Raw genomic sequence first — 26324 nt, 5'->3', positions numbered from 1 at the left:
TCCCCCACCTGCTTTGAGATCAAGGTTGATTTAGTGACTGACACTTAACTGCCAACCAGTTATGTGAGTGGGTGGGGCAGCCCTTGTTAACCCACACTGCACTTAATTTAATTTAAATTAGCTTAATTTGAATTAATTTAAACTCCTGAAATTTAAAAGGATTTAATTCAATTCCCACCTAGATTCAAATTCCCAAACTCGCTCTTAGCTGTGTCTCACTCCTGGCTCTGTCTTCTCTGGCTCACTGGGAGAACTCATTATTCTCTATTAATTCTTCATTGGAGAGCTAAAAAGTGTTTGAACTATGGGCCTTGTTACAACTAAAGGAAATGTGCAGGTCTTCAGGTTTGCCATTATTACATTGTTCAAGATACAGTATAATGTCAAATGTTTGTTTAATGTTTAATCTTTATCTGTAATTGTAGGTCAGTGAAGCCAAAAGGAAAGTTCTTGGAAAGAAAAGACTTTCATTTGACCAAGTCAACAATCTGTAAGTCACTCCCTATTATTCAGTACCATTTGAACAGTTTTATTTGTGGTCGAGGAGGGGGAGAGAGTGAATAAGCAAAATATTCCTGTGCAAATATACAACATGTGTGCAAATATACAAGATGTGTTGTCTATTTATGTAGAACCATTTTTCTGCAGTATATTTGCGTTATAAACTACATCAAGAATATGTAAAACTGTGCATGCTGGGAATCTGGAATAAAAAAACAAAAGTGCTGGAAATACTCTGTTCTGCCAACATCTGTGGAGAGATACAGAGCTAACGTTTCAGGTCATGACCATTCATGGGAACGGTTTGTATAAATGGTAATGACCTGAAATATTAGCTCTGTTTCTCTTTCCAGACGGACTGCCAGACCTGCTGAGTACTTGCAACATTTTCTGTTTATTTCAGAACAATGGAAGTGACTGCCCGTGACATCAAGGCAGCATTTGACCGAGTATGGCATCAAGGAGCCAAGCAAAAATGGAGTCAATGGGAATCGGGGGTAAAACTCTCCACTGGCTGCAGTCATCCTTGGCATAAAGGAAGAGGGTTGTGGCAGGTGGAGGTGAATTACCTCTGCTCTAGGACAGTATTGCAGGAGTTCCTTAGGGTAGTGTCCAAGGTCAAACCATCTTCAGCCGCTTCATTAACTTTCCTTCCATCATAAGGTCAGAAATGAGTATGTTTGCTGATGACTGCACAAATATTGTACACCATTTGTAACTGTCCAGATGCTAATGCAGTAAGATCTGGACAATATCCAGGGTTGGGCTGACAACGTGGCAATTAGCATTAATGCTACACAAGTGATGGGCAATGACCATCTCCAACAAGAGAGAATCTAATGATTGACCTTTGATATTCACTGGCATTATCATCGCCGAATCCTCCACTCTCAACATCCTGATGGTAACCATTGACCATAAACTGTGATGTGTTGGGTTTCTGGATCACATACAGGTCACCAACACTTGAAATAGTGCAACACTATTTTATTGAATCATTAACTGTTCAAAACATACTCAGACTGTGGGTTAATACGATACTAGCTTTAACTAAAGACCTTTGCCTTGTCCTAACCAGTCGATGCACTCAGCACATGGTGAATGTCTGTGTTGCAGGCTGTGAGCTCTGTCCTCCTAGCTAGCTGCTACTCGAACGAGTGGGAACTCGGATGTCCCCTGTCTTTATAGTGCGTGTGCTCTCACTGGTGATTGGCTGCGGTGTTGTGTGTTGATTGGTCCCACTGTGTCCATCAGTGTGTGTCTGCACCATAATATACTGGTGTATATTATGACATCCTCCCTTTTATAAAAAATGTACCTGTGTGGCAATAAATAGTGTCTGGTGAATGTTCCTGAATATTTACAGGACCATGTACATAAAAACTAAGCTATTTACATGGGAATGTGCCTGGTGCAGAAAAAGTGTGTCACAAGAATAACGGGATGAACACTATATACAAACCACTTGAACGATTAAACGGAAGACAGAACAAATCAGAAAGTCCATAAGTCCACAAAGTTCACAAATTAAGTCTCTGAGGTGGGCAACGAATTCTGGTTGACCGCCTCAAGGGTGGGTCGGGAGCCGCTGGCTGAGGAGCGGGCTGGACTGCGTCAGAGTGAGGAGGATGCAGAGTGACCGGAATCTCTGAATAGTCCAGGTCAGGGTCAACAGGAGGGCATGGCAATGGTGGAGGATCACGTCGCGAGCACGGAACGAGACGAAGGACTCGTTGATTGCGGCGCAGAATGGAGCCATCCGGTAGACTAACCAGAAACGAGCGGGGAGCCACCTGCCGAAGAACCACAGCGATTGCAGATCAGATACCATCCGGAAGATGGATGCGGACGTTGTCATCTGGAGCCAGAGCAGGGAGTTCAGCTGCATGGGAGTCATGAACCACCTTGCGCTGTGCACGAGACAGTTGCATTCGTTGAAGGACCGGAACGTTGTCGAGGTTTGGGACATGAATGGACGGCACCGTCGTCCTCTGGGTGCGACCCATGAGCAGCTGGGCTGGCGACAGGTCAGTGGACAGTGGGGCCGAGCGATAGGCCAGCAGGGCGAGGTAGAAATCGGACCCAGCGTCGGCAGCATTGCAGAGGAGCCGTTTGACTGTGGACGCCCTTCTCCGCTTTGCCGTTGGATTGGGGATACGGGACTGGATGTCACATGCACAAAGTTGTACCTCCTGGCAAAGTTGGACCATTCCTGGCTTGCGAAGCAGGGGCCATTGTCCGACATCACAGTGAGTGGGATGCCGTGTCGAGCAAAGGTGTCCTTGCAGGCACGGATGACTGCAGATGATGTGATGTTGTGTAAATGTACCACCTCCGGGTAGTTTGAAAAGTAGTCTACAATCAGGACATAGTCCCTGCCCAGCGCGTGGAACAGGTCAATGCCGACCTTGTACCAAGGGGACGTGACCAACTCATGGGGCTGTAGGGTCTCACGTGGTTGGGCCGGCTGGAAGCGCTGACAAGTGGGGCAGTTGAGCACTGTTGGCGATGTCGTCATTGATGCCGGGCCAGTACACAGCCTCTCGGGCCCGTCGGCGGCACTTTTCCATGCCAAGATGGATCTCGTGTAGCTGTTCCAAGACGAACTGGCGCATGCTGTGCGGGATGACAATGCGGTCCAGCTTCAGGAGAACACCATCGACTACCGCCAGATCATCTCTGATGTTGTAGAACTGCGGACATTGGCCCTTGAGCCACCCGTCTGTTAGGTGGCGCATGGCACGCTGTAGCAAAGGGTCAGCTGCTGTCTCACGGTGAATTTGGACGAAGCGTTCATCCGTGGCAGGTAGATTGGAGGCCACATGGGTGTCAACCTGACAGACGAATCCCACTGGGTCACATGGAGTGTTGACTGCCCTGGAGAGAGCGTCGGCAATGATTAGGTCTTTGCCCGGGGTGTATACCAGCTGGACGTCGTATCGCCGGAGCTTGAGCAGAATACGTTGGAGGTGAGGCGTCCTGTCGTTCAAGTCTTCCTGTATTATATTGACCAGTGGGCGATGGTCGGTCTCGAGGGTGAATTGGGGAAGGCCGTGTACACAATCATGAAACTTGACGACATCGGTCAAAAGACCCAGGCACTCCTTTTCTATCTGCGCGTAGCGCTGTTCCGTGGGGGTCATGGCTCGTGACGCGTAAGCAACGGGGGCCCATGATGAGGCCTCATCGCGTTGCAGGAGCACTGCCCCAATGCCAGACTGGCTGGCATCGGTCAAAATCTTTGTCTCTTTCGCTGGATCAAAAAAAACTAAGACCGGGGCCGTGATGAGTTTGGTTTTGAGTTCTCTCCATTCGAGCTCGTGGGCAGGAAGCCATTGGAAGTCTGTCGTCTTCCTGACCAGGTTCCTGAGAGCTGTGGTATGAGGCGAGGTTAGGGATGAACTGCCCTCGGAAGTTGACCATGCCCAGAAATCGGAGGACCGCCTTCTTGTCCTCTGGCGTTTTCATGGCTGTGATAGCAGCCACCTTGTCCACATTCGGCCACACACCCATGTGGTCCCCGAGGAACTTGAATTCCGTCTGACCAAAGGAGCATTTGGCTCTGTTGAGGCGTAGGCCCTGCTCCCGTATGCGTTTGAACACGCGCTGGAGGCGACTGTCATGCTCCTGCGGGGTGGTGGACCAAATTATTATGTCATCGACATAGACGCGAACACCTTCAATGCCTTCCATCATTGTTCCATGATCCTGTGGAACACTTCTGAAGCTGATATGATCCCAAACGGCATCCTGTTGTAACAATATCTGCCAAAGTGGGTGTTAAAGGTACACAGTTTCCTGCTGGATTTGCCAGAAACTTTTCGAGGCATCACGTTTGGTGAAGAGCTTGGCGTGAGCCATCTCGCATGTGATCTCTTCGCACTTGGAAATCGGATAATGCTCCCTCATGATATTGCGATTCAGATCCTTTGGATCAATGCAGATTCTGAGTTCGCCGGAAGGCTTCTTTACGCACACCATGGAACTGTCTCAGTCGGTTGGTTCCGTAACTCTGGAGATCACTCCTTGGTCTTGGAGGCCCTGCAGCTGCTGCTTGAGGCGGTCCTTGAGGGGTACTGGGACTCTGCGAGGTGCATGCACCACAGGCCTGTTTGAGTAGGATCTTGTAAGTATATGGGAGCATGCCCAAGCCTTCGAAGACATCGCGGTGCTGGTCGATGATTGCGTTGAGTTGCGCCCTGAAGTCAGCGTCCTGGAAGGCAGACATGTCATCAGGAGAGAGAGAGAGAGTGAACTCTTTGAACAAGGTTCAGCAGCTTGCATGCCTGTGCGCCAAGCAGGGAGTCCTTAGAGGAGCCCATAATCTTGAAAGGAAGGATGGCTTTCCGTGACTTGTGCGTCACTTCAAGTTGGCACGAGCCGGTAGCAGGAATGATGTTACCATTGTAGTCCAATAGCTGACAGGCCGATGGGAGTATGGCTGGTTTGACGTGAAGGCTTTGGAAAGCAGACCACGCCATGAGATTGACTGAGGCACCAGTGTCCAGGCGGAATCTTATTTGGGACCGGTTGACTGTCAGGGTGGCACACCACTCATCGTCTGGATTGATGCTATATACCAAGAGCGACTGGTGTCTTTGCTTCGGGGACAGCCTGTTTTTCATTAAGACACCGACTCGAAAAGGCGCCTTCGGGTCCTCGGTGTCACTGCTGTGTGGGAGGTCCGCATCGGGCTCTAACCGTGGGTTGAATTGCCCGAAAACTCCTGCGAGTCTGGCAGAAGCGATATGAATTGGAAGGCTGAGCAGCTCGACAGAAGGCAGCATAGTGGCCAAATCTTCCACATCGTAGGCATTGTCGAGATTTTGCGGGGCATAGCCGCTTAAGTGGGCAGAGCCACAGTTGCCGCACATCGTGACGTCAGCATGTTCGTTGCGCCACCGCGCATGCGTGGTGCAGTCGTGCGTGGTGCGCGCCTGCGCATTACGTTCCTCTTCGTCGCCATCCCCTTGTTTGGTGAATACAAGCACGGTAGTCCGTGAGATAGCTGCCCTCATCCAGGCTGAGGCCCTGGAGGTGCTCAATCACCTGGACCCGTTCCACCCTGTGGGGACCTTGCCGGGCCGTTTCAGCCGCTTGTATATGGGAATACCGACGCGTGGCATTTTCATGTAAGACACAGGTTACAATGGCAGTCGCTAGGGTGAGTTGCTTTACTTTGAGGAGCTGCTGGCGTAGGGGGTCCGATTGAACACTGAAAACATTCTAGTCGCGTATCATGGAGCCGGAGGTGGACCCGTAGCTGCAAGACTGCGCAAGGATGCAGAGGTGCGTGTGAAGGGATTGGAAAGGTTCATCCTTACCCTGCAAACGCTGCTGGAACACGTAGCATTCAAAACTTTCATTCATCTCTACGCTGCGGTGAGTGTCAAACTTGAGGAGGACCGTCTTGAACTTTGTCTTATCTTCATCATCTGCAAAGATGAGAGTTGAAAATGTGGATGGCATTGACCCCGGCCGTGGAGAGGAGAAGAGCAATCTTTCTGGTGTCCGAGGCGCCCTCACTGTCCGTGGCTTTGAGGAAGAGCTGGAAGCGCTGTTTGAAAATCTTCCAGTTGGCCCCGAGGTTGCTGGCGATGCGGAGCGGCGGCGGCGGACTGATGTCCATGCTGCAGGATGACGGAGTGCTGGCGGAAGGCAGATCACTTGCAGGTAGGTCTAAGAAGTGCTAGTATGCAACCACTCCTGGTCTCATGATGTGTTGGGTGTTCTGGATCACATACAGGTCACCAACACTTGAAATAGTGCAACACTATTTTCTTGAATCATTAACTGTTTAAACATGCTCGGACTGTGCGTTAGTATGATACCAGCTTTAACTAAAGACCTTTGCCTTGTCCTAACCAGTCGATGCACTCAGCACATGGTGAATGTCTGTGTTGCAGGCTGAGCTCTGTCCTCCTAGCTAGCTGCTACTCAAATGAGCGGGAACTCTGATGCCCCCTGACTTTATAGTGCGTGTGCTCTCTGGTGATTGGCTGCGATGTTGTGTGTGTTGATTGGTCCCGCTGTGTGTCCATCTGTGTGTGTCTGCACCATAATATACTGGTGTATATTATGACACACTGAACTGGACTAGCCATATAAATACTGTGACGACAAGGGCAGTTCCGAGACTAGGAGTCTTGTGCCCAATAACTCACCACCTGACTCCCTAAAGCCTGCTCACCATCTATAGGACACAAGTCAGAAGTGTGATGGAATATTCTCCACTTGCCTGGCTGAGTGCAGCTCCAACAACACTCAGGAAGGCCGACATCATCCAGGACAAAGCAGCCTGCTTGATTGGTACTGCATCCATAAAATTGCACTCCCTCCACCACAGTAGTGTGTACCATCTACAATAATAATCTTTATTATTGTCACAAGTAGGCTTGCAATGAAGTTACTGTGAAAAATCCCCTAATCGCCACACATCCCCAAAGCCTGTTCGTGTACACTGAGGAATAATTCGGAATGTCCAGTTCAACTGACAGGCACACCTTTCTGAATTTGTGGGAGGAAATTGGAGCACCCGGAGGAAACCCACGCAGATACTGGGAGAATATGCAGACTCCGCACAGGCAGTGACACAAGCCAGGAATCGAACCTGGGACTCTGGAGATGTGAAGCAACTGTGCTAACCACTGTTCTACCGTGCTGCCCCGATGAAGAGTCATGATGAGTTATGAAGAGAGATTCGAGAAGTTGGGACTTTTCTGCTTGAAGAAGAAGACTGAGAGGAGACTAGAATCATAGAATTTACAGTGCAGAAGGAGGCCATTCGGCCCATCGAGTCTGCACCGGCTCTTGGAAAGAGCACCCCACCCAAGGTCCACGCTTCCACCCTATCCTCATAACCCAGTAACCCCACCCGACACTAAGGGCAATTTTGGACACTAAGGGCAATTTATCATGGCCAATCCACCTAACCTTTAAATCTTTGGACTGTGGGAGGAAACCGGAGCACCCAGAGGAAACCCACGCACACACGTGGAGGATGTGCAGACTCCGCACAGACAGTGACCCAAGCTGGAATCGAACCTGGGACCCTGGAGCTGTGAAGCATTTGTGCTAACCACTATGCTACCGTGCTGCCCAGTACATAACGAGTTATTCAAAATTGAGGCACCTGGACAGAGTAGAGGGGAAGAAACTATTCTCACTTGAGGAACAAAGAACAAAGAAAAGTACAGCACAGGAACAGGCCCTTCGGCCCTCCGAGCCTATACCAACCATGCTGCCCACCTAAACTAAAAAAAGTTCAAGAACGACCGTGCACGCACAAATTCAAATTAGCAAAAGAAAAGAAAGCGACGTAAGGGAAAAGCTTTTTCAGAGTGGTTAATGTCTGGAGTGCACTTGAAAAAATCATTGAGAAAGGGATAGTTACAAGAGTACAAAGTGCCACTGAGAAAGGACATTCCAGAAGAATGGTTTCCTGGGTATGTAAGGGACACTAAGGGAGGTAATGAAGTAAAGTGAGCAGTGGAGGAAAAGCCATCCTGTGGAAATGAAAAAAATCATAAAGCCCCTACAGTAAAGAAGGAGGCCATTCGATCCATTGAGTCTGCAACGGCCCTTGGAACGAGCACCCTACTTAAGCCCACTCCTCCATCCTATCCACATAACCCACTAACCCCACATAACCTTTGGACACGAGGGGAAATTTAGCATAGCCAGTGCAGCTAACCTGCACATCTTTGGACTGTGGGAGGAAACCCACGCAGACACGGGGAGAACATGCAAACTCAACACAGACGGTCATCCAAGGCCCGAATTGAACCCGGGTCCTTGGAGCTGTGAAGCAGCAGTGTTAAACACTCTTCAAAAAACCTCAATAAATAGGCCTCTCACAATTTCTTTTTCACAAATCAATGTTGAATTTGCCTGATTGCATTGAGATTTTCTAAGTGCCCTGCTATAAATGCGTTAATAATATTATGTTCCCTATGACCGATATTAAGCTAACTGGCCTGTAGTCTTCTGCTTTCTGTCACCCTCCTTTCTTTAATACAGGGAGCACCTTTTCATGGGACTTTTCCAGAATCTAGGTGCACCTGCATGCTTACTTTCAGCAACTGGTGTGCAGGGACTCCCAGGATTTGTTGCACATTGCCCTCTCTCAATTTATAGCCATTCAGATAATCTGCCTTTCTGTTTTTTCTGCCAAAGTGGATAACCTCGCATTTATTCACATTATACTGCATCTGCCATGCATTTGCCCACTCGCTCAACTTGTTCAAATCTCACTGAAGCATCTCTGCATCCTCCTCAGAGCTTACCCTCCCACCTAGTTTTGTGTCATGTGCAAATCTGGAGATATTACATTTAATTCCCTCATCTAAATGAATAATATACATTTTGAATAGTTGAGGCCCTAGCACTGATATCTGCGGTATCGCACTGGTACCTGCCACTTTGAAAAACACCAATTTATTCTTACTTTGTACAATCCGTTTTCTATCCCCTCAATACACTACCCCTAATCCCATGCGCTTCAATTTTACACACTAATCTCTTATATGGGACCTTGTCAAAAGCCTTCTGAAAGTCCAAATAAACCACATCCACTCACTGCCCCTCATCAACTCTTCTAGTTAGGGTAGCACGGTGATACAGTGTGACTCAATGGGATGAATGGCCTCCTGCACTATAGGGATTCTATAATTTCCTTTTCGTAAATCTATGCTGACTCCGTCCGATCCTGCCACTGTTTTCCAAGTGCTCTGCTACTAAATCTTTTACAATGCACTTAAATTTTCCCACTGCCAACGTCGGGCTGGCTGGTCTATAATTCCCTGTTTTCTCTCCAAGTCCCTTTTTAAATAGTGGAGTTACATTAGCTACCCTCCAATCTGTTGGGCCACAGAACCCTGGAGGATGACCACCAATGCATTCACTATTTCTAGGGCCATGTCGTTAAGTGTATTGGTGTTTGCTATGTTTTCCTGTTTCATTTTCATATCTTTCAGAAAAGTTGCAACTGGAAGTAAGAAAAGGAGAAGAGGAGGAGACGCGGTGGTAAGATATACAGATAGAGAGTGGGATTCTCCAGTCCCCAGCTGCATGTTTCTTGGCGGAGCGCCATTCGCTGGTGGTGGGATTAATTATTCTAGCTGCTTGTCAATGGGATTTCCCATTGAAGCCACTCCAAGCTGTCGGGAATCCCTGGGTGGGGATGCACTACTAGCGGGAAAAGAGGATCCCAACGGCCGGAGAAATTCAGCCAGTGTCTCAAATCAAACCATCCGAAACCTGAGATGTTCAGAAGATATTTTTGCAAGCAGCCAAGCATGACTTTTAATTCTTAATAAATGAGCAAAATAGCTTATTGCCATGTTCAACTATAGGTGCTGCATTGGCGCGATAGACTGTTATCAACTTTGCATGCCAGTCTTTTCCCGTGCCCAAGTTGTCCGAGCCACCCTTATCCAGTTGACCCAGCTCAGCCTGAAAAACGACTTGAAATGTTAACTCTGTTTCTATCTCCACAGATGCTGCCAGAACCGCTGAGTTTTTCCAGCATTTTCTGTTATTCTATGTAGGAGCAATCGGTAACCTGTGGTAATAGGATCCAAACCTATTGGTGATGCCAAAGCCAAGGCACAAACTTTTCCTTTATTGAGAGAGTTCAGAACATAGAACATTACAGCGCAGTACAGGCCCTTCGGCCCTCGATGTTGCGCCGACCTGTGAAACCACTCTAAAGCCCATCTACACTATTCCCTTATTGTCCATATGTCTATCCAATGACCATTTGAATGTCCTTAGTGTTGGTGAGTCCACTACTGTTGCAGGCAGGGCATTCCACACCCTTACTACTCTCCGAGTAAAGAACCTACCTCTGACATCTGTCTTATATCTCTCTCCCCTCAATTTAAAGGGATGTCCCCTCCTGCTAGACATCACCATCCAAGGAAAAAGGCTCTCACTGTCCACCCTATCCAATCCCCTGATCATCTTGGATGCCTCAATTAAGTCACCTCTTAACCACCTTCTCTCTCTAACGAAAACAGCCTCCAGTCCCTCAGCCTTTCCTCATAAGATCTTCCCTCAATACCAGGTAACATTCTGGTAAATCTCCTCTGCACCCTTTCCAATGCTTCCACATCCTTCCTATAATGCGGCGACCAGAATTGAACGCAATACTCCAAATGCGGCCGCACCAGAGTTTTGTATAGCTGCAACATGACCTCATGGCTCCTAAACTCAATCCCTCCAATAAAAGCTAACACACCCTATGCCTTCTTAACAACCCTCTCAACCTGGGTGGCAACTTTCAGGGATCTATGTACATGGACACCGAGATCTCTCTGCTCATCCACACTGCCAAGAATCTTACCATTAGCCCAGTACTCTGTCTTCCTGTTATTCCTTCCAAAATGAATCACCTCACACTTTTCTACATTAAACTCCATTTGCCACCTCTCAGCCCAGCAGTTTGTCTCATTCAGTCTCATTCAGTCTCATAGCTCTCCTACCACAGCACTTGTGTCTCAGTTATCCCATATTATACTCCTTTAGCCCAACAAACAAAATCAATAAAAGTGAACAAAAATCAATAAATGAGAACGGATGACAGCTCCTGATGGGATCCCTTATTTCCATGTGCTCGAGTCAAGTAGTATCAATCGTCTGTTTCTCTAACCTTAACAAGATATTAACAACATATCCATCTAATTTACCTTTCAAGCAGATGACCAGTTTTATCTACATGAATAATTTGACATTAATTTTACAATTAAAGAATGTTTGGCAACAGAAACAAAGTAATGAAGTGGAGAAAAATGTCTGTTCAGGAAGCGATGACTGCAATTGTGCAGTCTTACTGGCATTCTGCTGTTAATTTTATAAATAGAGAGCTTGGGGAGGATTACTTGCTTCAAAAATGTATTTGTTGATGTGAATTGAGCTGGTGATGCATGTGGGATAAAGGGGTGAGATTTTCTGTCCTCCCCGCAACTTCTTGGCAGCGCTCCATTAGCCGCCGCCAGGACTGTTGATGTGTTTTCCCACTGAATCCACCCCACTCCAGGACACCCGAGATGGGGGTGCGCTGTCGGTGAGACCGCAAGATCCTGCCGGCGTGAACAGCTAGAGAATCATACCGTGGCATGTTTAGAAAAATCAAGACTTTTTGAATATAGGCTGATGATTGAGATGAGGATTTCAGTGCAGAAACAAATAATCTGATGCATCTTTGAAATAAGAGCAGTGTGTTCATTAGCAAGGGTGCAAAAAACAGGATCCAGATGTGGCCAAGATTTCTGGGAATTTCAAGTAGTTATCTGAGAACAGCAACAGCCTATTCTGGAAGTTGAAGACGAGAATATAGAAAGATAGAAAATAGGAGCAGGGTGAGGCCATTCGGCCCTTTGAACGTACTCCATCATTCATTATGAACATGGCCGATCATGCAACTCAATAGCCTGATTCCACCTTCCTCCCATGTCCTTTGATCCCATTCGTCCCAAGAGTCTTTTTCGAACTGCTTCTTAAAAACTTAATGTTTTAGAACATAGAACATAGAAAATACAGCACAGAACAGGCCCTTCGGCCCACCATGTTGTGCCGAACCTTTGTCCTAGATTAATCGTAGATTATCATTGAATTTACAGTGCAGAAGGAGGCCATTCGGCACTTTGAGTCTGCACCGGCTCCTGGAAAGAGCACCCTACCCAAACTCAACACCTCCACCCAACACCAAGGGCAATTTTGGACATTAAGGGCAATTTATCATGGCCAATCCACCTAACCCGCACATCTTTGGACTGTGGGAGGAAACCGGAGCACCCGGAGGAAACCCACACAGACACTGGGAGGACGTGCAGTCTCCGCACAGACAGTGACCCAAGCCGGAATCGAACCTGGGACCCTGGAGCTGTGAAGCAGTTGTGCTATCCACAGTGCTACCGTGCTGCCCTTAAGAACAAATAAATCTACACTATATCATTTTACCGTAATCCATGTACCTATCCAATAGCTGCTTGAAGGTCCCTAATGTTTCCGACTCAACTACTTCCACAGGCAGTGCGTTCCATGCCCCCACTACTCTCTGGGTAAAGAACCTACCTCTGATATCCCTCCTATATCTTCCACCTTTCACCTTAAATTTATGTCCCCTTGTAATGGTTTGTTCCACCCGGGAATAAGTCTCTGACTGTCTACTCTATCTATTCCCCTGATCATCTTATAAACCTCTATCAAGTCGCCCCTCATCCTTCTCCGTTCTAATGAGAAAAGGCCTAGCACCCTCAACCTTTCCTTGTAAGACCTACTCTCCATTCCAGGCAACATCCTGGTAAATCTTCTTTGCACCTTTTCCAAAGCTTCCACATCCTTCCTAAAATGAGGCGACCAGAACTGTACACTGTACTCCAAATGTGGCCTTACCAAAGTTTTGTACAGCTGCATCATCACCTCACGGCTCTTAAATTCAATCCCTCTGTTAATGAGCGCGAGCACACCATAGGCCTTCTTCACAGCTCTATCCACTTGAGTGGCAACTTTCAAAGATGTATGAACATAGACCCCAAGATCTCTCTGCTCCTCCACATTACCAAGAACTCTACCGTTAACCCTGTATTCCGCATTCATATTTGTCCTACCAAAATGGACAACCTCACACTTTTCAGGGTTAAACTCCATCTGCCACTTCTCAGCCCAGCTCTGCATCCTATCTATGTCTCTTTGCAGCCGACAACAGCCTTCCTTACTATCCACAACTCCACCAATCTTCGTATCGTCTGCAAATTTTCTGACCCACCCTTCAACTCCCTCATCCAAGTCATTAATGAAAATCACAAACAGCAGAGGACCCAGAACTGATCCCTGCGGTACGCCACTGGTAACTGGGATCCAGGCTGAATATTTGCCATCCACCACCACTCTGACTTCTATCGGTTAGCCAGTTCGTTATCCCACTGGCCAAATTTCCCACTATCCCATGCCTCCTTACTTTCTGCATAAGCCTACCATGGGGAACCTTATCAAATGCCTTACTAAAATCCATGTACACTACATCCACTGCTTTACCTTCATCCACATGCATGGTCACCTCCTCAAAGAATTCAATAAGACTTGTAAGGCAAGACCTACCCCTCACAAATCCGTGCTGACTATCCCTAATCAAGCAGTGTCTTTCCAGATGCTCAGAAATCCTATCCTTCAGTACCCTTTCCATTACTTTGCCTACCACCGAAGTAAGACTAACTGGCCTGTAATTCCCAGGATTATCCCTAGTCCCTTTTTTGAACAGGGGCATGACATTCTCCACTCTCCAATCCCCTGGTACCACCCCTGTTGACAGTGAAGACGAAAAGATCATTGCCAACGGCTCTGCAATTTCATCTCTTGCTTCCCATAGAATCCTTGGATATATCCCGTCAGGCCCGGGGGACTTGTCTATCCTCAAGTTTTTCAAAATGCCCAACACATCTTCCTTCCTAACAAGTATTTCCTCGAGCTTACCAATCTGTTTCACACTGTCCTCTCCAACAATATCACCCCTCTCGTTTGTAAATACAGAAGAAAAGTACTCGTTCAAGACCTCCTATCTCTTCAGACTCGATACACAATCTCCCGCTACTGTCCTTGATCGGACCTACCCTCTCTCTAGTCATTCTCATATTTCTCACATATGTGTAAAAGGCCTTGGGGTTTTCCTTGATCCTACCTGCCAAAGATTGTTCATGCCCTCTCTTAGCTCCCCTAATCCCTTTCTTCAGTTCCCTCCTGGCTATCTTGTATCCCTCCAATGCCCTGTCTGAACCTTGTTTCCTCAGCCTTACATAAGTCTCATTTTTCCTCTTAACAAGACATTCAACCTCTCGTGTCAACCATGGTTCCCTCACTCGACCATCTCTTCCCGGCCTGGCAGGGACATACATATCAAGGACACGTAGTACCTGTTCCTTGAACAAATTCCACATTTCACTTGTGTCCTTCCCTGACAGCCTATGTTCCCAACTTATGCACTTCAATTCTTGTCTGACAACATCGTATTTACCCTTCCCCCAATTGTAAACCTTGCCCTGTTGCACGCACCTATCCCTCTCCATTACTAAAGTGAAAATGCTCCCCCACTAACAAATCTATCACTTGCCCTGGTTCATTACCAAGTACTAAATCCAATATTGCCCCTCCTCTGGTCGGACAATCTACATACTGTGTTAGAAAAGCTTCCTGGACACACTGCACAAACACCACCCCATCCAAACTATTTGATCTAAAGAGTTTCCACTCAATATTTGGGAAGTTAAAGTCACCCATGACTACTACCCTGTGACTTCTGCACCTTTCCAAAATCTGTTTCCCAATCTGTTCCTCCACATCTCTGCTGCTATTGGGGGGCCTATAGAAAACTCCTAACAAGGTGACTGCTCCTTTCCTATTTCTGACTTCAACCCATACTACCTCATTAGGGTGATACTCCTCGAACTGCCTTTCTGCAGCTGTTATACTATCTCTAATTAACAATGCCACACCCCCACCTCTTTTACCACCCTCCCTAATCTTATTGAAACATCTATAACCAGGGACCTCCAACAACCATTTCTGCCCCTCTTCTATCCAAGTCTCCGTGATGGCCACCACATCGTAGTCCCAAGTACCGATCCATGCCTTAAGTTCACCCACCTTATTCCTGATGCTTCTTGCATTGAAGTATACACACTTCAACCCATCTCCGTGCCTGCAAGTACTCTCCTTTGTCAGTGCTCCCTTCCCCACTGCCTCATTACACGCTTTGGCGTCCTGAATATCGGCTAGCTTAGTTGCTGGACTACAAATCCGGTTCCCATTCCCCTGCCAAATTAGTTTAAACCCTCCCGAAGAGTACTAGAAAACCTCCCTCCCAGGATATTGGTGCCCCTCTGGTTCAGATGCAACCCGTCCTGCTTGTACAGGTCCCACCTTCCCCAGAATGCACTCCAATTATCCAAATACCTGAAGCCCTCCCTCCTACACCATTCCTGCAGCCTGAGTGTTCAGCTGCACACTCTCCCTATTCCTAGCCTCGCTATCACGTGGCACAGGCAACAAACCAGAGATGACAACTCTGTCTGTCCTGGCTTTTAACTTCCAGCCCAAGTCCCTAAACTTGTTTATTACCTCCACGCCCCTTTTCCTACCTATGTCGTTGGTACCAATGTGCACCACGACTTCTGGCTGCTCACCCTCATACTTTATGTTAACGAATTTCACAGGCTCACCACTCACTGGATGAAGGAATTTCTCACATCTGTCCTAAATGATCTACCCCTTATCCTCAAACTGTGGCCCCTGGTTCTGGACCCCCCTACTATCGGGAACATCCTTTCTGCATCTACCCTGTCTAATCCTGTTAGAATTTTATATGTTTCTATGAGATTCCCCCTCATTCTTCTGAACTCCAGCAAATACAATCCTAACTGACTCGATCTCTCCTCATGTCAGTCCTGCCATCCCAGGAATCCATCTGGTAAACCTCCGCTGCACTCCCTCTATAGCAAGAGCGTCCTTCCATGATAAGGAGACCAAAGCTGCACACCTGAAAGAGCTGAAACGGTCTGCTACAGATTCCAGCCTGAAGGGGTGGTACGGTAGCGTAGCAGTTAGCACTGCTGCCTCAGAGCGCCAGGGACGCGGGTTCAATACCAGCCTTGGGTGACTGTCTATGTGGAGTTTGCACTTGCTCCCCGTGTCTGTGTGGGTTTCCTCCAGGTGCTTTGGTATCCTCATACCATCCAAAGATGTGCAGGTTAGGTTGATGGATCATGCTAAATTGTCCCTATGTGTGCAAAGGTTAGGTGCAGTGATGGGATTGCTGGGGGGTGGGCCTAGGCAGGGTGCTCTTTCATAGGTTTGGTGCGGACCCGATGGACCAAATGGCCCCCTTTTGCACTGCAGGGATTCTATGATTCAAATCTCATCAGATTTGTTTTTAAAGTCAAGGATGTTGGCAATAAGGTAGTTTTGAAAATAGCATTTTTTTAATGGTTGTGGGAAATGGAGGAAGAGACTGGACAGAGTGGTGAGTGTGGTCTGAGAAGGCTACTAATGAATGGGAGATATGTGGCCACAGAGTGAGGGGGCAGAGAGAGCATTGCTGAAGGGAAATGGTGCAAACGAGTGAGGTCAGAATCACAATTTAAGAAGTTCAGAAGTGAAGTCACTGCTGCAGATGAAGTGGATTGATGGATAACAGAATAGCGTTAATTTTCTTTTTAGTCTTCATTTTCTTTGTACTGTTAAATTTGCTTGATACTAGTTTCCATTCCCTTAGTTTTATGGATAGCATTTCCACTGTCAGACGGGTGGCACAGTCGCACAGTGGTTAGCTCTGCTGTCTCAGTGCCGGGCTTCTGGGTTCAATTCTGACCCAAGTGTCAGAAGCGACGTAGGTAGCTGCAGGGAACAGGTTCCAAAGAAAAGAAAGTCCTATAAACCTGGGAGCAGGACATAGAGGACCCAAAAAGATGGCCAAGTCAAGGAACAAGGACAGAATCAGAAACTGGTCCTGTTCAGTGGAATTGAAAGTAAAGAGCAGAGGGGAGGCTCAGAATGAAGGAACAGAGCTGCAGGGAGTAGACCCGGAATAAAGCAGGCCTGTGAAAAGCCCGAAGATTGAGGAAACAGCCGAAGCTCAGTAACTTCTTACTGTGGACCTTTGGTACTGTGCCGTTCTGGTGACATGACTGAGTATCTGGGAATGTGTTTGGCAGGTGCAGCTTGGATGAACATCAAATCCAGGGGAAAAGAACTTTGAAAATAAAGGTTAAAACCCTGAAGCGTTGATGAGAAATCCATAGAAACGTGGTTTTAGAGTGTGATGTGCCCACCCACTGTTCACCTATTATTTTACAGGATTATAACAGCAATAGAAGATGCCACAAGTGAGGTGAGGGAATGGTTAATTGGTAGAGAACGTATGAGGAAGACACGGGTAGCATAAGAATCCCTGAAGCCAGTTGCACTCGCTAACCAGTTTTCATTTTTAACTACTGGGGAGGGTAAATATGTGGTCAGAGAAGTGGTGCAGGTGGGTGAGCTTCAGATTTGTGGGTCATTGGGATCAGTTCTCTGGGAAGGGGTAAATGTACATGATGAACAAAGCCGGGACCAATGTTCTCACTGATTAAATAGTACTTTGCGATAGATTAAACAAATTTGAAAGGAGGAGTGGAACTAGTAAACAGAAAGTGGTATAAATAAGCTCAGTGCAGATATATCATAGAATCATAGAATGCCTACAGTGCAGAAAGAGGCCATTCAGCTCATCGAGTCTGCACCAACCCTTTGAACGACCACACTACGTGGGCCCAATCCCCCGTCCTCTTCCTGAAACCCCACCCTAAGGGGCAATTTAACCCCTAACCTGCACATCTTTGGACTGTAATGAGTAGTAAAATTAGAAACGGGAACTGATGGATGTTCTGTACTTAGAAAGTTCTGTACTTTGCAAATATTGACTGGCAACGCTATAGTTCGAGTACTTTAGATGTGTCCGATTTTGTCCAATGTGTGCAGGAGGGTTTCCTGACACCGTATGTAGATAGGCCATCGAGAGGTGAGGCCATATTGGATTTGGTACTGGGTAATGAACCAGGACAGGTGTTAGATTTGGAGGTTGGTGAGCACTTTGGTGATAGTGACCACAATTCGATTACGTTTACTTTAGTGATGGAAAGGGATAGGTATATACCGCAGGGCAAGAGTTATATCTGGGGGAAAGGCAATTATGATGCGATGAGGCAAGACTTGGGATGCATCAGATGGAGAGGAAAACTGCAGGGGATGGGCACAATGAAAATGTGGAGCTTGTTCAAGGAACAGCTACTGCGTGTCCTTGATAAGTATGTACCTGTCATGCAGGGAGGAAGTGGTCGAGCAAGGGAACCGTGGTTTACTAAAGCAGTCGAAACACTTGTCAAGAGGAAGGAGGAGGCTTGTGTAAAGATGAGACATGGAGGTTCAGTTACGGCGCTCGAGAGTTACAAGTTAGCTAGGAAGGACCTAAAGAGAGAGCTAAGAAGAGCCAGGAGGGGACATGAGAAGTCTTTGGCAGGTAGGATAAAGGATAACCCTAAAGCTGTCTATAGATATGTCAGGAATAAACGAATGACTAGGGTAAGAGTAGGGCCAGTCAAGAACAGTAGTGGGAAGTTGTGCTTGGAGTCGGAGGAGATAGGAGAGGTGCTAAATGAATATTTTTTGTCAGTATTCACACAGGAAAAAGACAATGTTGTCGAGGAGAATGCGGAGATTCAGGCTACTAGACTAGAAGGGCTTGAGGTTCATAAGGGAGGAGGTGTTAGCAATTCTGGAAAGTGTGAAAATAGATAAGTCCCCAGGGCCGGATGGGATTTATCCTAGGATTCTCTGGGAAGCTAGGGAGGAAATTGCTGAGCCTTTGGCTTTGATCTTTAAGTCATCTTTGTCTACAGGAATAGTGCCAGAAGACTGGAGGATAGCAAATGTTATCCCCTTGTTCAAGAAGGGGAGTAGAGATAACCCCGGTAACTATAGACCAGTGAGCCTTACTTCTGCTGTGGGAAAAATCTTGGAAAGGTTTATGACAGATGGGATGTATAATCACCTGGAAAGGAATAATTTGATTAGAGATAGTCAACACGGTTTTGTGAAGGGCAGGTCGTGCCTCACAAACCTTATTGAGTTCTTTGAGAAGGTGACCAAACAGGTGGATGAGGGTAAAGCAGTTGATGTGGTGTACATGGATTTCAGTAAAGCATTTGATAAGGTTCCCCACGATAGGCTACTGCAGAAAATATGGAGGCATGGGATTCAGGGTGATTTAGCAGTTTGGATCAGAAATTGGCTAGCTGGAAGAAGACAAAGGGTGGTGATTGATGGGAAATGTTCAGACTGGAGTTCAGTCACTAGTGGTGCACCACAAGGATCTGTTTTGGGGCCACTGTTTGTCATTTTTATAAATTACCTGGAGGAGGGCGTAGAAGGATGGGTGAGTAAATTTGCAGATGACACTAAAGTCGGTGGAGTTGTGGACAGTGCGGACGGATGTTACAAGTTACAGAGAGACATAGATAAGCTGCAGCGCTGTGCTGAGAGGTGGCAAATGGAGTTTAATGCAGAAAAGTGAGAGGTGATTCATTTTGGAAGGAATAACAGGAAGACTGAGTACTGGGCTAATGGTAAGACTCATGGAAGAGTGGATGAGCAGAGAGATCTCGGTGTCCATGTACATAGATCCCTGAAAGTTGCCACCCAGGTTGAGAGGGTTGTTAAGAAGGCTTACCGTGTGTTCACCTTTATTGGTAGAGGGATTGAGTTTGGGAGCCATGAGGGCATGTACTCTGGTGCGGCCATTTTGTTTTGGGAGCCATGAGTACAAAACTCTGGTGCGGCCGCATTTGGCGTATTGCGTGCAATTCTGGTCGCCGCATTATAGGAAGGATGTGGAAGCATTGGAAAGGGTGCAGAGGAGATTAACCAGAATGTTGCCTGGTATGGAGGGAAGATTTTATGAGGCTGTTTTCGTTAGAGAGAGAAGAAGGTTAAGAGGTGACTTAATTGAGGCATACAAGATGATCAGAGGATTGGATAGGGTGGACAGTGAGAGCCTTCTTCCTCGGATGGTGATGTCTAGCACGAGGGGACATAGCTTTAAATTGAGGGGAGTTGGATATAAGACAGATGTCAGAGGTAGGTTCTTTACTCAGAGAGTAGTAAGGGTGTGGAATGCCCTGCCTGCAACAGTAGTGGACTCGCCAACACTAAGGACATTCAAATGGTCATTGGATAGACATATGGATGATAAGGGAATAATGTAGATGGGCTTCAGAATGGCTTCACAGGTCGGCGCAACATCGAGGGCCGAAGGGCCTGTAATGCGCTGTAATGTTCCATGTTCTAGATTTCCAGAAGCATTTGATAAAGGTGCCACATCAAAGTTTACTGTATGGTGTAGGGGTAACATATTGGCATGGGTTCAAGATTAGCTAGCTAACAAAAACACGGTTGGCATAAATGGGTCTTTTTGGTAGGCATCTGGCTATGATTGACAGCTCCTGACCACATCAAAAGCAGTTCAGTGCTTTCTGCTGAGAAAAAGAGGAAGTAAAAGCACTTGACTTCTAGATGTTTAGAAATGTTGTGGTTAAGTTCAAAGCAGGGTACTTGTGATTCATTTAAACATGAAGGGAAATGAAAACAAACAATCCAGTTATTTGGGTATCTGGAAGCTATTACCCTGTCAATTACAGCTACTAAAAGCTATTTCTGTTTGAAAATAAATAGAAATCTTGCAGATCAAATAATCATAGAATCCCTACAGTGCAGAAGGAGGCCATTCGGCCCATCGAGTCTGCACCAACCCCCTGGAAGAGCACTCTACCAAGGCCCATTCTATCCCTGTAACCCCATGAGGGAGTTTAAAGCTTTGTGTTGTGTTTTAACTTTCTAACAGCTGCTACGTTCTAGACATTTGTCTGAGGCAGTTGGTGTGAGGTGAAAACAGTGATCTTTCACTGATTCTGCCTGGAGTTGCTCTTTAGCGACCAGGCAGAGGTGACTGATTGGGGGGGGGGGGGGGGGGGGGTCTCTGATTTGGTAGGGTGTTCTCTGTGATGGGAGGGGCCACATTCCCTGTGAAAGGTAGTCTCCGGTTTGGGGCGGGGGGGGAGAGAGAGAGAGGAGGTGTTCAGGTCACCGGCATGCATGTATGTTGTAGGAGGTTGACCCAGCAATTCTCATGATGGTCGTGGGTAGGCTGGGGCGGGGAAGAAGGTGCCTTTACTTGCTGGCGGCCTGATATGTTATTTGGAATGGAATATCTTGCACTCCCACCATGCATAGATTTGCATGACTGGGTACAGTGAATCGCTTCTGGACGTTGCTCCTAGTCTCCCAAACCGAGAACCCAGTCCCTGGGATGAGTGGTCTGTCTTATGGGGAAAGGTTAGACAAGCTGGGCCTGTTTCCACTGGAGTTTAGACGAGTGAAGGGTGCTTGATTGAAGTAAAAAAGGTCCTGAATGGTCTTGACAAGGTGGACGTGGAAAAGATTTTCCTCTTGTGGTGAGTTGGCCCTAGGGGGCACTGTTTTAAAATTAGGGGTTGCCTTTTTAGGACAAGTGATGAGGAGAAACGTTTTCTGAGCGTTGTGCAACATTGAAACTCTCTGCCTCAGCAGGCATGGTCAATGAATATTTTTGAAGTAAGAAGTCTTACAGCACCAAGTTAAAGTCCAACAGGTTTGTTTCGAATCACTAGCTTTCCGAGCATAACTCCTTCTTCAGGTGCATGAAGAGATGGGTTCCAGAAACATAGAATAATAATAATCGCTTATTGTCACAAGTAGGCTTCAATGAAGTTACTGTGAAAAGCCCCTAGTCGCCACATTCCGGCGCCTGTTCGGGGAGGCCGGTACGGGAATTGAACCCGCACTGCTGCTTTGTTCTGCATTACAAGCCAGCTATTTAGCCCAGTGTGCCAAACCAGCCTCTGGGATATCGACAAAGTCAATGATGCAACACGATACTTTGAATGCGGATATTTGCAGGTAATTAAGCCTTTGCAGGTCCAGACGGAGCAATGGAGAGAGGGATAATCACAGGTTAAAGAGGTGTGAATTGTTCAAGCCAGGACAGTTGGTAGGGTTTCGCAAGCCCAAGCGAGATGGTAGGGGGTGAATATAATGCGACATGAATCCAAGGACCCAGTTGAGGCCGTACTCGTGTGTGGAACTTGGCTATAAGTTTCTGCTCAGCGATTCTGCGTTGTTGGGTGCCTGAAGGCCATCTTGGAGAACGCTTACCCGATCAGAGGCTGATACTGCTGAAGTGTTCCCCGACTGCTCGGGAACATTCCTGCCTGCTGATTGCCGTGCGATGTCCGTTCATCCATTCTCGCAGCGTCTGCATGGTCGTGTCAATGTACCACGCTTCGGGACATACTTTCCTGCAGCGTATGAGATAGACAACGTTGGCCGAGTCACACAAGTATGTACCACGGACTCGGTGGGTGATGTTCTCATGTGTAATGGTGGTATCCATGCCGATGATCTGGCACATCTTGCAGAGATTGCCGTGGCAGGGTTGTGTGGTGTCATGGTCGCTCTTCTGAAGGCTGGGTAGTTTGCTCCAAATTATGGTCTGTTTGAGGTTGCATGGTTGTTGAAAGGCAAGTAGTGGGGGTGTGGGGATGACCTTGGCAAGATGTTCGTCTTCATCGATGACGTGTTGAAGGCTGCGAAGAAAATGTCATAGTTTCTCCGCTCCGAGGAAGTACTGGACGACGAAGGGTGCTCTGTCGGTTGTGTCCCGTGTTTGTCTTCTGAGGAGATCGGTGTGGTTTTTTGCTGTGGCGCGTTGGAACTGTCGATCGATGAGTCGAGCGCCATATCCCATTCATATGAGGGCATCTTTCAGCACCTGTAGATGTCTGTTATGCTCCTCCTCATCTGAGCAGGTCCTGTGTATAAGGAGGGCTTATCCATAGGGATGGCTTCTTTAATGTATTTTAGAGTGGAAGCTGGACCAACAGAGAAGGGGCCACCGTCATACTGAACAGAACGGACTACTGCAAAGAAGTGTACCGACAACTCCACAACCAGGAACACTACAGACAGTTACTCGCAGATCCAACCATGAACACACCCGCCAACTCAACAGACTGATCAAGACCTTGGATCCAGACCTTCCGAGCACCCTACATGCTCTTATCCCATGTACTCCCCGCATTGGAGATCTCTACTGCCTCCCGAAAATACATGAGGCCAACACACCAGGCCGTCCTATTGTTTCAGGCAATGGGACCCTGTGTGAGAACCTCTCTGGCTACATCGAGGGCATCTTAAAACCCATCGTACAAGGAATGCCCAGCTTCTGTCGCGATACGACGGACTTCTTACAGAAACTCAGCACCCATGGACCAGTTGAAGCAGGAACATTCCTTGTCACAACGGACGTCTCGGCCCTCGACACTAGCATCCCCCATGATGACTGCATTGCTGCAGCAGCCTCAGTACTCAACATCGACAACTGTTGGGGAACACTTCAGCAGTCAATGTCATTCAGCTTCTGATCTTCGGTTTCTCCAAGGCGGCCTTTAGGACGCGTGACAACGCAGAATTGCCGAGTAGAAACTTATAGCCAAGTTCCGCACGCATGGGTACGGCCTCAACCGGGACCTTGGATTCATGTCGCATTACGTTCACCCCCACCATCTGACCTGGGCTTGCAAAATCCTACCAACTGTCCTGGCTTGAGACAATTCACACCTCTATCCTGTGATTATCCCTCCCTCCAGTTGCTCCGTCTGGACCTGTAATGACTTAATTACCTGCAAAGACTCACATTCAAAGTGTCATCTTGCTTTGACTTCTGACTTTGTCTATATGTATGTTTCTGGAACCCACTGCTTCATTCACCTGAGGAAGGAGCTGTGCTCTGAAAGCTAGTGATTCGAAACAAACCTGATGTTGTAAGACTTCTTACTGTGCATACCCCAGTCCAACGCCGGCATCTCCACATAATATTTTTTTATAGCAGAGGTGGATAGATTCCTTTCAGGCAAGGGAATCAAAGGTCATTAGGGTAAATGAGAGTGTAGAACCTGAAAGCTAAGCAGATCAGCCATGACCTTATTGAAGGGTGGAGCAGGCTCGAGGGACTGAATGGCTGTTCTGGTGGGTAACTGTTGAACTCTGAGTCTAGAAGCTCCAGATATGAGAGTGGCTGGAGATGCCACAATTGCCGCATTAAATAACAGACACGTTACAGGGTGATATAATGGAAAAGTTTAAAATTTGAAGGGTTTTGATTGAGAAGATTAGCAGAGGACATGGGCTTAAGATATTTGACAAAAAATAACACCAGGCAGATAAGAAATATTTTCACACTTAAGAATGCACAGGCGTTGGAAGCAGATTCAATAACAATTTTGAAACATGAATTAAACATGTACTTGCAAAGTCAACATTTGGCAGGCATGGGGAAAGAGCTGATGGCTCTTGCAAAGAGTTAACTGAGGCACAGTGGAGTAGAAGGGCCTGGGTATTTATATGTATAAATCACTAAAGTTGGCAGGCCAGGTGGACAGAGCAGTTAATAAAGCAAATAACCTTAACCTTCCCCCTCGCCTGAGGTGTGATAACCCTCTGGTTAAATCATCACCAGTCAGCTCTCAAAGGGGAGAGCAGCCTGTAGACCTGTGGGACTGTGGTGACATTTACATTTCAAAGCATATATATTCTGGGCGTTATTAATAGCAGCATAGAGTACAAGAGCAAGGAGGTTATGCTGAACATGCCCAAGTTAGATTTAGCTCGAATATTGTGTACAGTTCCCAATTCTCTCTAAGTTTATTGATGTTTTGAAGTCTCTCTGATAACTATCAATCATCCTTGTAATATCAGCATAAAAGAAGCGATCTAAAGACATTTTTCACCGAAGATTCAAGTAGTGGAGGGACTGAACACAGCTGGCTTTTGGACTCTCACATCAAAGTTACTCCAAATATCGCAGACTACAGCAGACGCAAAAAAAGAAAAAAGTCTGTGCTAAGAGGTTTGCTTGATGATTGAATGTATCTTTTACCATTTTGCTGAGTCTTTAACACAACTTGTCTGTTAATCTGTCACTTTTCTTCCAACCATAAGTTTTGCCACTCTCTCTTGAATCCAGTGAAGATGAGAAGAAGCCGAGAGAGGTATAAAGAAATTATTTTATTGAAATTGACTGGTTTATCTGATTTGATGGTATTCCTGAAACATTAGATGAAGGGTTTTGTTGAATAAATTCCCGGTAATTGAACTATTCCAATTCTCACTGTTGTCTTGGTAAGACAGTTTCAATTACTAACCAATTGGCTGTTTAAGGAGTGAAGAAGTTGCAGAATAACCCTTCTGCCAGAAATGCTCCAATCGGCGCTGCTCCACCCCCTCGAAAATGGCGTACCCGGGGAGTACGGCACATGCCGTATAGACGGCCTCATAACGTCACCTGAGGCCCTCCCCCAATGCTCCGCCCCTGGTGGGCCGAGTCCCCGACGGCATCGCTCGCGTCTGCTCTCACTGTTCGGTGACTTCACGTGGCGGCTGCGGACTGTGTCCGGCAGGCCACAGGGTGGGGTGGGGGAGGAGCCATTCTGCTGACAGGGTTTTTTTTGGCGGGAGCTGGTGGGACTGGTAAGGGGTGGTCCAGAAGTGACCAGGCTGGTTACAAGGGGGTAGTTTTTTTCAGGCCGGGTCCGTGCGCGGCCGGCTCCATGTTGAGGCCACCACTGTGCGCATGCATGGCTACGGTCAATCTTCAGCGGTATCCGCAGGTAAAGCCGGGGGTTTTGCGCTGTGCGACTGCTAGTCCCACCGGATGGAGGATCGGTGCGGGGGCGGTGCTGACTTTCTGGTCGTAAGACCAGACGGATCCTGCGGACATAGCCGCAGAATCAGAGAATTCAGCCCATGGTCTTCCATGGATCATCTGTCTGGTTCAGTGCACTAGTCTCTCCCACTGGCAGATTGTGACCTTATTTTATTCAGGAGTTTACTTGCCCACATCTAGGCCACATTGTGCTCGCATGACATGGCGACATGATATGCAAGCATGTGAATTAGGAGCAGCAGTGGGCCATTCAGTGCTCGTCTACACTATCACTTGATAATATTCTGGCTGATTCGATTGTGGCCCTTGTGTTCCAACTCCACTTACCTGCCTACCCCGTTGTATTGTCATACTGATATATGCACCAATCGCTCATAAGGGATTGTATAAACATGTGCATTCATTTATTTAGTATGATATATAATATAATTGCTTATTGTTACAAGTAGGCTTCAATGAAGTTACTGTGGAAAAACCC

The 26324-nt window shown here is 47.1% G+C and overlaps 1 protein-coding gene across 1 annotated transcript in view; it reads left to right on the top strand.

Annotated features, from left to right (window-relative positions):
- Window positions 1-26324, top strand: part of LOC140425860 (synaptonemal complex protein 2-like) — a 157324-nt gene that overhangs the window by 9451 nt on the left and 121549 nt on the right. Inside the window, exons 2-5 of the mRNA XM_072510244.1 lie at window positions 426-490; window positions 9477-9525; window positions 24880-25030; window positions 25123-25172. Of these exons, the coding sequence (XP_072366345.1) occupies window positions 426-490; window positions 9477-9525; window positions 24880-25030; window positions 25123-25172 (315 nt within the window). The remainder of the gene's footprint in view (window positions 1-425; window positions 491-9476; window positions 9526-24879; window positions 25031-25122; window positions 25173-26324) is intronic.

The sequence above is a fragment of the Scyliorhinus torazame genome, chromosome 6, assembly GCF_047496885.1.
Source record: "Scyliorhinus torazame isolate Kashiwa2021f chromosome 6, sScyTor2.1, whole genome shotgun sequence".
Classification (NCBI taxonomy): domain Eukaryota; kingdom Metazoa; phylum Chordata; class Chondrichthyes; order Carcharhiniformes; family Scyliorhinidae; genus Scyliorhinus; species Scyliorhinus torazame.
This window is presented reverse-complemented; position numbering and strand designations above follow the sequence as displayed.